Source organism: Brachyistius frenatus, unplaced genomic scaffold, assembly GCF_029030835.1.
Source record: "Brachyistius frenatus isolate BFR_SWC_R1_liver_20210118 unplaced genomic scaffold, ASM2903083v1 Contig_1, whole genome shotgun sequence".
NCBI classification, from domain to species: Eukaryota; Metazoa; Chordata; class Actinopteri; family Embiotocidae; genus Brachyistius; species Brachyistius frenatus.
The window spans coordinates 4,779,667-4,790,000 of NW_027210600.1; the positions used below are offsets into that span (position 1 = coordinate 4,779,667).

Here is a 10,334-nt window from a genome sequence, read left to right on the forward strand (position 1 = left end):
GTGAGAAAATAAACATGTCCCTTGCCGTTTCGATGACTCCATTCACTTCTCCTTTTAATGCTGTAAATTGTATTTTTCCAGGTTTAAAAATACAGACAGTGTTATTAAGGATCCAATGTATGAAGACAATGATGAATAAGCATCCTCTCCCAACATCCTTGCAGCTCTTCCTACCAGGTGCTGATCCCCCACCTGGTCTTCCTGGATGACTTTGAGCAGGTGAAGTCGATCGGCAGGAATCTGGAGAAGGACTGGAGAGACTTGTTGGCCGACTGTTTCCCAAAGATCATGGTCAACATCCTGCCATACTTTGCGCTGTCTGGCCAGGACCCGCAGGTGGCACAGCAGAGAGAGAAGGCCCACAGGGTGTACAACATGCTCAAAGAAGCCAGCTGTCTGGGCAAACAGGTAAACACAGCTGTGCGGCATTTATTTATTGATAAATAATATTTACTTTTGAAAGCTGTAAAAAGAGTGTTCTGGACAAAAGGGTATACAGGGTCACAGGCTCAGTTAAATTGAGTTTACGACATGTCTGTCCTCACATTTCAAAATGTGTCCACAGCAAATTGACAGCCTGATCCACAGTAACCTGGCGGATATTGTCGTGGAGCTGCTGATGACTCTGTATGAAGGAGGTGGAGCTGAAGGAGACAGAGGGGACCTGAAACGCTTTATTGGGTATTGATACTTCAAATCTACCATGATTTTTCTTCTGTTAGTTCATTTGTATTTATCTGTTTTGTTTCTGTCGACTATCCTAAATATAAAATGACGTCTCTCAGAGAACTGGATCCTGCACCAAATCCACCATACTTCAGCTCTTATGTCATCAAAGCTACGCTGGACTACCTCAGCAAATGCCACAGCGCCAACCACAAGTCAGTGGTGGCCATTCTGTCAAAAACCCCGGTAAGATCTCTCATCTAAGTGAGTTTTTGGTCATTAGCGCCAGTGAAAATTTTTGTCTTGACATGAATCGCCTTTAGATTTTTGTTTCCACTGTTCTGGGTAAAAGTGTCTTCTGTTTCTGCACTGTAGATTTCTATCCAGAGGATCCTGCTGGCGGTGTGCGACAGAGCAGCAGAGACGACCAACAGCTACGAGCGCCATCGCATCCTGCTCATGTACCATCTGTTTGTCGGCCTGCTGCTCAGGGAGGTGAAGGACGGCCTGGGAGGCGCCTGGGCCTTCGTCCTCCGAGACATCATCTACACACTCATCCACCATATCAACAACAGGTCGGCACACGCTAGGGCTCACAAGTGAATTGACACGACATACAGTATTTATTGTATATAATGTATACTGTAGATATCACATATAGTGTGTATAATTAAACCTTACATTTGAAATTAACTTTATGGAAGCTTAATTTTAACTATAATTGTTTTTACTAAATGTGTTTATATGATTTTATTTATGCATTTTTTACTTACTTTTGTACTTACTTTTGTACTGTTACGCTCTTGGTTGTTTTTAGGTGACATAAAATTATAAAAGTAAACATCTGTCCCATGTTTCTCATGGTGGTCTAACCACTCTGTGTCCCTCTAATAGACCACAACAGTGTGATGAGGTTTCTAACCGAAGCCTCTCTCTGTGCTGCGACCTGCTGACCTCTGTGTGCCAGGCAGCAATACAGTTCTGCGATGACGCTCTCGACTGCCACCTACAGGTCATCGTTGGGACTCTAACATCTCAGGTGACCAGCCGGCCCTCTATATCTCAACAGGTAAGTGACAGGTAGTTTATTAAAGGTTTTATTGTTTTAATTCAGGCCTTTAGCAACATGATGTACATTGAAATAGTAATTATGTGTCATCTGTGGAAAGTGCAGACAAATGCAACTGTGTTACACACATATAAAGATATGTTTCCCAAATTTGCAGTTGCAGTCCACTAAAGTACGATGTTATGTACTGGACTGAAGAACCACTTTGTTTGTTGACATTGGGTTGATAGATAAACACTTTTCATGATTTGGTCATTTTAGAGACTTTGTAAAACAGCAGAAATTCCAAAAATGGTCAACTTCAAACACAAAATAATAGAAATTGGAGTTTTGTGCACAAACTCTTTGCTACTTGTCTAATAAATCAGTGCATTTGTTCTAGTTTGATATATTTTGAATTTTTTGGTTGTTTTTGCCCTAAAGGTGCTGAGTCTGTTGCAGTTTCTCGTGATAGAGAATCAACAGAAGTTAAAAGGAGCTATCAGCAGGTTGGAGCCTTTTCCTGATATCACTGAGTTCAGAGAGCTGCGGTCTGTTCAGCACAAACTCAAATACAACACTGGCACCTTTACACTGAGACAGGTAACAACTCACCATCCTCACTTCTCTCTAATTTATTGATTCATTGTCTGTCCTTGATGTTTTTGCTTGAAAAAAACAATAACTCCTTTTTAACAGGAAGGAAAAAAAAACTTCCTTTTAACAGGAAGAAAAAAAACCTCCCTTTTAGCAGGAAAAAACCCCTCCCTTTTAACAGGATAAATGTGTTATTTTGTTTATAGGGATAGATGTAAATAATTAAGATACATTAAATCATTAATGTGTTTTGATGCACATGTAGCTCTGATTCCTCAGTGAAATGAGGGGATGGAAAGTCAAATAAATTACTGAAACTGAATCTCACATTTTGTCACCCCTCCATGTTTTCCATTAACAGGAGATCCTCCACTTCCTGTCAGTGACGTCCTGTGACTCCTTACCTCTGACCAGACTCGAGGGCTTAAAGGAACTGACCAGACAGCTGCACGACAACAAGAGACAGATCCGGGAGCTGCTCAAAGAGTGCCATGGTATGATGCTAAAAGGGACTAAAATGGTCTCTGCATAAGAACTTAATGTTTGTCCAGTAATGAGCTCTGTGTCCTCCTCTTTAGCTGACCCCACTGACAGCGTGCTGGTGAAGCTGGTCCTCAGTCTGCTGCAGCTCTGTAAGATAGCAGCTAACCATCCTGGAGGAGACGATATTCTAGGTATATAAAATCACTTCTGTGGCAGCAGTATTTTGTGTTGTTGGCTGTGTCTGGTCTTCAGTTTTTTCAGATTTTATAACACACTCCTTTCCCTGCAGAGGCAGCTGGCAGCTGTCTGGGAGAGCTTGGTCCAGTGGACTTCTCCACCATCGCCCTGCTCCATGGCAGAGACCCCCTCTATGAAAAGGCCGTGTCTCTCTTCACCTCCACTGAGCAGCAGTGTCTTTATATCATCCTCAACTGCACCAACGACGCGCTCACTCAACCGCGGTACGGTGACTCCTAAAACTCTGAGGTCAAAAGGTTGTTATTCAGGACTGTGAAGAGGCGAGCGGGTGTCATTAGTATTTACTGTGTTCTCTGCCGTGATTGTCTGCCAGTATTGATGTGAGGCGAGCAGCAGCTCAGTGTGTGAAGAACGTTCTCGCGACTCAGTCTGGAGTCGACTTCTGGGACCAACACAAAGGCAACAGAGATCCCATGCTGGCTTACCTCAACCCCTTCAGGACAGCCAAGAGTAAGGTGGGTTAGAGCTGTGTTTGTGTCTCAACGTTAACACTCTCCTTTTAAAATATTACAAATATATTTTCTTCTTTTGTATATTAAAGACTGTGTTGTCTGCATTAATCAGGTGGCTGCTGTGAGTGCTGAGGAGAGTACGGAGGCCAGGGGGAAGCTGCAGAGCCAGGAGTTTTGGAGTCCACAAGGCGACCACAAGGCCTGGCTGAAGGCTCTGTGCACGGCCCTGCTGGACAGCGGAGGGGTCAGGAGCGAGGCTCTGCTGCTGTCACGACCGCTGTGTCTGGTGAGCACCTGGAAGTCACCTGAACATCTTTTTCCCTTCATAATTACACTGAATACTTCCCCTGAATGCCTGTATTTCCAAAGTATTGAATATCAAAGTAAATTTGCAACATCCCCAGTAACAATATGGGCAGTATTGAAGGGGTAAATTAGGGGTTTTGTTCCAAAAGCATTTATACCATTATTCACTGACTAATATCTACTTCTGTGTTTAACTCTGTTTAGTTACATACTGTATGTCCATCGAGAGCTCCAGATCCAAACGCACCTTATGTCTTCTGTTGGTCTCCAGGTGAGGGTGGACTGCTGTCAGAGGTTGCTGCCCCTCATCATTCACTCCATCCTTCTGGATGACTCCGACGGTTCGTGGAGGAAGCTGCTCTCCACCCACATTCAGGACTTCTTCACCTTTTGTTCCAGAAGCGCTCAAGCCTCTAGTCGGTCCACCACACCTCTCAACTCTGACTCTGGCAAGTCTGAGCTTCACCAGAGTCAAGACAAATAATAGTGACTATTAGTTATTTTCATTGGTTTTGGGCTGTGGTATATATTCAAATCATATTCCTGAATTTTGACAGGGAATGGCAGTGGTACACTTGTCATTATAATCAGGAGTCTGAATGTTCTTGTGTACTGTTTGTAATACATATTTATTATTCTTTTCAGAGTCTGACGCTGCCAGTCAGGGCTTGTACGATAAGACCTCTCTGCGCACCATGCTTGCTGTTATTGACTATCTGAGACACCAAAAGAGACCACTGGAAGCTGATAGGTTTGTAACATCATTCAATCTACAGGGACGTTTCATTTCCTGTTTGGGCCTGCTGGTGTACTTTCACTATAGTAGATGCTACAAACTGACCTGTAGTGTGTGTATTAGGCCTTTGAAATAAATGTGGTGTCTTTCTTCCAGTAACTCCTGCGGCACAGTGTGTGACTCAAACTTCTGGCTGGAGCTGAACTACCTGGAGGTGGCCAAAGCTGCTCAGTCCTGCTCGGCTCACTTCACCGCTCTGCTGTACACCGAGATCTATGTCGACAAGATAAAAGCAAACACTGAGGAAAGTCGAAGGTATGCAATGAAAGATTTATTTTTTACATGGGATTTCAATTTTTGTCGAGCTTTTGTTGTTCTTTGTGAAGTTATTGAAGGCTGCATTTAAAATGATGCAGTGTACGAATTTAAAATGCCTTAAAAACAGTCCAATAAAACAAGTATGTAAAAACAAGTAATTAAAATAGAAATCAACAAGCGGGTACAAACAGAAGCTGAATGGTTGGTGATCGTGGATTTAAAATTGTTCCCACAGAAGGAATTTTTAGGCTCCTTTGTGAGGAGTCCAAGGTGATCTGCGCATGAGATGGAGTTTGATTTGGTCCAGAGCTCCAGTCTAGCATTGAAGGGAGGTAGACCTTGTAAGACCAACAAGTACATATCTCCATCATGTTGTTCAGACTGAGAAGACCACCTGACTTTTTCCACACAGGAAGCAATAATGAGTACTATAATAAACCTGTTACTGCAAATGTAGATGCAGGCCTGCAAATCACATCAAATAAACCACAACAGAGAGAAAAACGGTTTCAACAATCCTTAATCCTACAGGGCAGAGGAAAGTTTTTATTTCTTTCCTGAAAGCATATGTCAGACTAAAACTATTTCAAAGTTTTACACACTTTTCTCTTTTTGACCCATTCGTTTACCAAACCTGCAGTACCAAGTCAAGAGCAACCCGCAAAATCAATTTTGAAGAGAGCAGCCAGAGCTTCAGCATCTCCAGCCTGACTGAGCAGAGTGTGGAGGACATCAATCTGCAGGTTTGTTCTTCATGCCCGATACGTTTAAGTTACGTCATGTGTACGAAAAGGGTTAATGCCCCTCTTCTGTGTATGACGCTCTTCTACGCTCGTAGGAGCTGCTGATTGAGGTGTATCGGAGCATCGGAGAGCCTGACAGTCTGTACGGCTGTGGGGGTGAGACGATGACCACTCCACTGACAAGGTAGAAAATAACAGATCTTTCATATTATCAATCGTTTCCTCTTGTTGCTCAGTCATTACGGGAACAACACTTTTAATTTTTTTTTGGAACACTAATTTACAGGATTCGAACCTACGAGCACGAGGCTATGTGGGGGAAGGCCCTGACCTCATACGACCTTCACTCTACTCTGCCTGAGGTCACACGACAAGTGGGAATCGTGGAGGTAAGATGGTGAAACCTGCTCCGGGGAGGTTTTGAATTTAACTAATCTTGTGAATAAACAACAGATTGATGCTATGTTGAAAACACATGCTGTAGATTATCCCTCTACCCAAACAAAATGGTTTTGTTTCATTTCAGGCATAGATTAATGTCAACTAAAATTCTCTTTAATCTCGATGTTGTTTCTGACAAACGTGCCGACAGGGTCTGCAGAACTTTGGTCTGAGCAGCATCCTCGCCACCTACATGAGGGGTCTGGAGAGTGAAGGGGTGGAGTGGGGGGCTCAGCTGCGAGACCTCCGCTTCCAAGCGGCCTGGAGGAACATGCAGTGGGACTGTGAGCTGTCAGAGAGGTGAGGGGGAGGGAGGCATAAGCTCACATGAAAGGGACGCCTTGGAGTTACAAGGTGTCCTCATTACTTTATTTTTTTTCAGGGGTGAGAAATCCATTCCTGGCTTCCATGAATCGGTCTTTTGTGCCCTGCAAACGCTCAGGGACAAAGAGTTCTCCATGTTTGATGAAACCCTGAAACAGGCCAGGTATGGTGGACACATTTGTCTCCAGTATAATGAGATTATTTCTACATTAAAGAAAAAACATTCACACAGCTATGTACCCCTGTATCTCTACAGGGGTGCTGAGGTGGAGGAGCTGTGCAGGGGCAGTCTGGAGGCCGTGTCCTCCCTGTACCCGGCTCTCAGGAACCTGCAGAGCATCAGGGAGCTGGAGAGTGTTAAACAACTCTTCTCTAGGTGTTTCACAGCAACAAAAACATACAAAACAGTCAGTGAAACAAGGAGGCGTGCACAGGAATCACAAGGCCTAATTCAAGTTTATGTGCTTTTTACTTCAGGCCCCTCTCAGATGTGGCTCTGAAAGGAGTTTGCAGCCAGTGGCGGCAGCACTCCCAGCTGCTCGTCGACAGTGACTTTGCCGTGGTGGAGCCCATTCTCGCCGTCCGCTCCGTGGCCCAGCACACCCTGTTATCCAGGGTGGGAGACCCTGACAGCACACAGCAGCTCAGCTCTGTGCTCACAAACCATCTCATGGAGCTCTGCCGCTTGGCTCGCTGGGCGGGAAACACACAGGTAGCTTCCACGTGTCGTCAGCTTGAAGGTTTAGTCTCGGTGAATCTGGTATAAAGGCTACCTACAAAGTGCTCACAGTGTTGCCGTCCCCGTCCAGCTGGCAGAGCGTGCAGTCTACCAGATGAAGCAGCATGTCGGTGGAGGGACCTGTGTGTCGTTACCTGTGTCGTCATGGCAGCTGGAGGAGGCCCAGGTGTTCTGGGCAAAGGGAGAGCAGGGTTTGGCTCTTGGGCTGCTGGGACAGATGATACACAACCTCGAGGAAAAGGTCAAACACACAGACTTAAATCAAAAAACACTCCATAATTAGTTGCTTTGTTGTACTGAAAACTAAACTCTAACTATGGAACAACTCTAAATTTATCAGAATGCTTTCAAATAAAAAAAATTTCCATCACGCCAAAGTCCTTCAACGAGGTTTTTTTTTGTTTGTTTTGTTTTTTTGTTTGTGTGTCGCTCAGGTGGATATGAATCCTGCTCTGGCACCGGTCTACACTGAGTGCCTCAGGCTGTGTGGCAACTGGCTGGCTGAGACCTGCCTGGAAAGTCCTGGAATCATCCTGGAGAAGTACCTGGAGAGGGTAAGAGGAAGCTCATGGTATCCTGGCTATAGATTTATTAAAAGACACTCGGACAGTTTTATACACAAGGATTTAGGTCTGGATGTCTTTTCAGAAAAACACAGACGTCCACAGTTCCCGGAAAACTCATAAAATGCCATAAATTCATTTTTAGAAAAAGTGTGTTACCCACCAACACGCTGAAGTACACATATAGCAGGAATCCCTCAGAGTTATTACCCATCAGCCAGGAAGTGTCTGGCCACCCGTACTCGTATACACACACATGAATAATTCATTTATGTCCAGATAAATTAGGAGAAGGCAAAGACATAAATATTAAACCGCTGCAAATTTGCTGATATGTCTTCAGGCTATGGGAGATTTATATGGAGAAAATTAAACATTTCACATGTTGTTTTTGTGTTTGTGCTGTATGTTGTGCTCCTTTACACATCACTACCCAACTGACCAAATCAGGTCACACTGTTTTGCAGCGATGCTTTTTTTCATTACATCTAATGGACCCAGTCCTCTGTTTTATGTAGTTTTGCATTGATACCCATCAGTTTATACTTTTGTTTTTGTTGCTCATTGTTTTTATTGTGACCCTAATTTCCTTGTGTGAGAGAAGCTTGGGCAGAAGCACGTGTCACTAGAAACTGGATTTTCACTTATTTATATTTTTATTTGAATTGCTTAACCTGATTTTAAATGACATAGTTTGAAGTTGTGGTATTCAGCTTGAATTGTGTACCACTACGCACCACCAGTAACATACAATCAGACACTTTTGGATTTCTGAGCTGCTGCGGATCAGATGGGAGTGAAGTAAAGTGAAGTTTGATGATTGGCCAAAAAGGAGTTCTGTTCATCTCCACTCGATTGCTTTTTCTCTACGACCCGGATGTGTAAGGCAGAAACTGAAATTGAATTTTAAGATACGGAGAGTGGAATTTTCTATGAGGATCAAATACAGTTTAAGAGCAAATGAATGCAATTTAATGAAATTATATTCAGATTCAAGTATATTCAAATTTAATTTAAAACTAATGAATTCATTTTAAAATGATGTTCTTCAGTTTCTGGTGACGCATACTTCTGCTCATAACCTTTCAGATTAATAAGTCTCTCCCGTGCTGTTCTCTCAGGCCGTGGAGGTGATAGAGGGGGAATCAGGGGTGCAGGACTCCAGGCTCCAGAGCCAGCGGACCGAGGCCTTCTTGTCCCTGGCTCGCTTCTCTGATGCTCAGTACCAGAGCATCGACAAATACATGAACTCCTCTGAGTTTGAGAACAAGCAGGCGCTGCTGAAGAAAGCCAAAGAGGAGGTGGACTTGATAAGGCAGCGTAAAGTGATCTCCAACAGGTTGTTTTCCACATTTAGTTTTACAGCTTTTGTCATTTTTGTGTGCAAGATGAACCTGGATGCTAATTTACACAAAGGGCCAGCTGGACCACAGAAACCATAAAATATCTTCTTCTGACTTCACAGGTACACAATAAAGGTGCAACGAGAGCTAGAGCTGGATGAAAAGGCCCTGTCCAACCTGCAGACAGAACGACAGCGCTTCCTGTGCAAAGCTGTCGAGAATTACATCCAGTGTTTGAAGCAAGGCGAGGAGCACGACACCTGGGTGTTCCGCCTGGCTTCACTCTGGCTGGAGAACGCCGACATTAAGGTCGTGAATGACATGATGAAGGTTTGTAAAACATTTGAATGGCTTCTTTTTGCACTTGGGATAAAAGCCACTTGATAAAACAGAAGTTTTCTGTCCTGTCTTGTGTTCCAGGAAGGGGTGAAACGGATCCCTTCCTACAAGTTTCTGCCTCTCATGTATCAGCTGGCTGCTCGCATGGGAACCAAGATGGCATCTGGCATCGCCGAGGAAACGGGATTCCATGACGTCCTCAATGATGTAACACTTCATTTGTTTATTTGTACACAATAACAGCAGTACATGAACTGTTAGCTGTAAGACAGTCTTGTACAGCTGACTTAACTATTTCAGTTTCAGCAACTTATACAGTCAAATTGAAAACATTTTCAACTCTTTTTCTTTCTTTTTTTCCCCTATTTTTTACAGCGGTGTAAATATATATTTTGTAGACAATTCAACTACATTAAATGAAAAAAAAAAAAAAAAAATTTTTTTCCTCTCCAGCTTAAATATAGTACTTAAAATAATAAAAAAAAAAAGTGTCAATATAATACTGGCAGGCTCCATCTTTTAGTAAATATTTATTTTTGGAGTCTTAAGGAATATGTTATTTGTTCCATCCGACACATTTAGCGCTGACTTATTTTACATGATAATTTAATGAAGAACACCAAAAGTCCGACCAGTGGGATTTATGAGACTTTAAACACCAACAGTCACAAGACTTTTGTTTGATGTAGATAACAGATAACAGTGCTGCATTTGAAAATACTGCCGCTGCCTCAGTTGTCGTCTCTCCTCACAGCTGATGTGTCGAGCATCTCTGGAGCATCCTCACCACACGCTCTTCATCATCTTCGCCCTGGTGAACGCCAACAAAGACGAGGACTTCTGCCAGACCCAGCTGTCTAAGAGCGCTACACGGCAGCCCTCACCGTTTGACCTGGTGGGACTCTGATTAAATGATGTTGAACATTCAATGAGATTTCCATCCCTGTGCAGCTTGAACGTGACACATTTTGATAAATA

General features: G+C 43.4%; 1 protein-coding gene across 1 annotated transcript in view; it reads left to right on the forward strand.

Annotated features, from left to right (window-relative positions):
• Positions 1–10,334, forward strand: part of atm (ATM serine/threonine kinase) — a 28,739-nt gene that overhangs the window by 11,344 nt on the left and 7,061 nt on the right. The window contains exons 26-52 of the mRNA XM_069706654.1: positions 165–408; positions 566–681; positions 786–912; positions 1,042–1,241; positions 1,561–1,735; positions 2,159–2,317; positions 2,673–2,805; positions 2,890–2,985; positions 3,084–3,255; positions 3,366–3,507; positions 3,617–3,790; positions 4,082–4,259; positions 4,456–4,561; positions 4,703–4,861; positions 5,505–5,607; positions 5,703–5,791; positions 5,894–5,996; positions 6,200–6,348; positions 6,431–6,535; positions 6,629–6,748; positions 6,850–7,084; positions 7,182–7,352; positions 7,546–7,665; positions 8,796–9,013; positions 9,140–9,347; positions 9,438–9,563; positions 10,111–10,251. Coding sequence (XP_069562755.1) covers positions 165–408; positions 566–681; positions 786–912; positions 1,042–1,241; positions 1,561–1,735; positions 2,159–2,317; positions 2,673–2,805; positions 2,890–2,985; positions 3,084–3,255; positions 3,366–3,507; positions 3,617–3,790; positions 4,082–4,259; positions 4,456–4,561; positions 4,703–4,861; positions 5,505–5,607; positions 5,703–5,791; positions 5,894–5,996; positions 6,200–6,348; positions 6,431–6,535; positions 6,629–6,748; positions 6,850–7,084; positions 7,182–7,352; positions 7,546–7,665; positions 8,796–9,013; positions 9,140–9,347; positions 9,438–9,563; positions 10,111–10,251 — 4,069 coding nt within the window. The remainder of the gene's footprint in view (positions 1–164; positions 409–565; positions 682–785; positions 913–1,041; positions 1,242–1,560; positions 1,736–2,158; positions 2,318–2,672; positions 2,806–2,889; positions 2,986–3,083; positions 3,256–3,365; positions 3,508–3,616; positions 3,791–4,081; positions 4,260–4,455; positions 4,562–4,702; positions 4,862–5,504; positions 5,608–5,702; positions 5,792–5,893; positions 5,997–6,199; positions 6,349–6,430; positions 6,536–6,628; positions 6,749–6,849; positions 7,085–7,181; positions 7,353–7,545; positions 7,666–8,795; positions 9,014–9,139; positions 9,348–9,437; positions 9,564–10,110; positions 10,252–10,334) is intronic.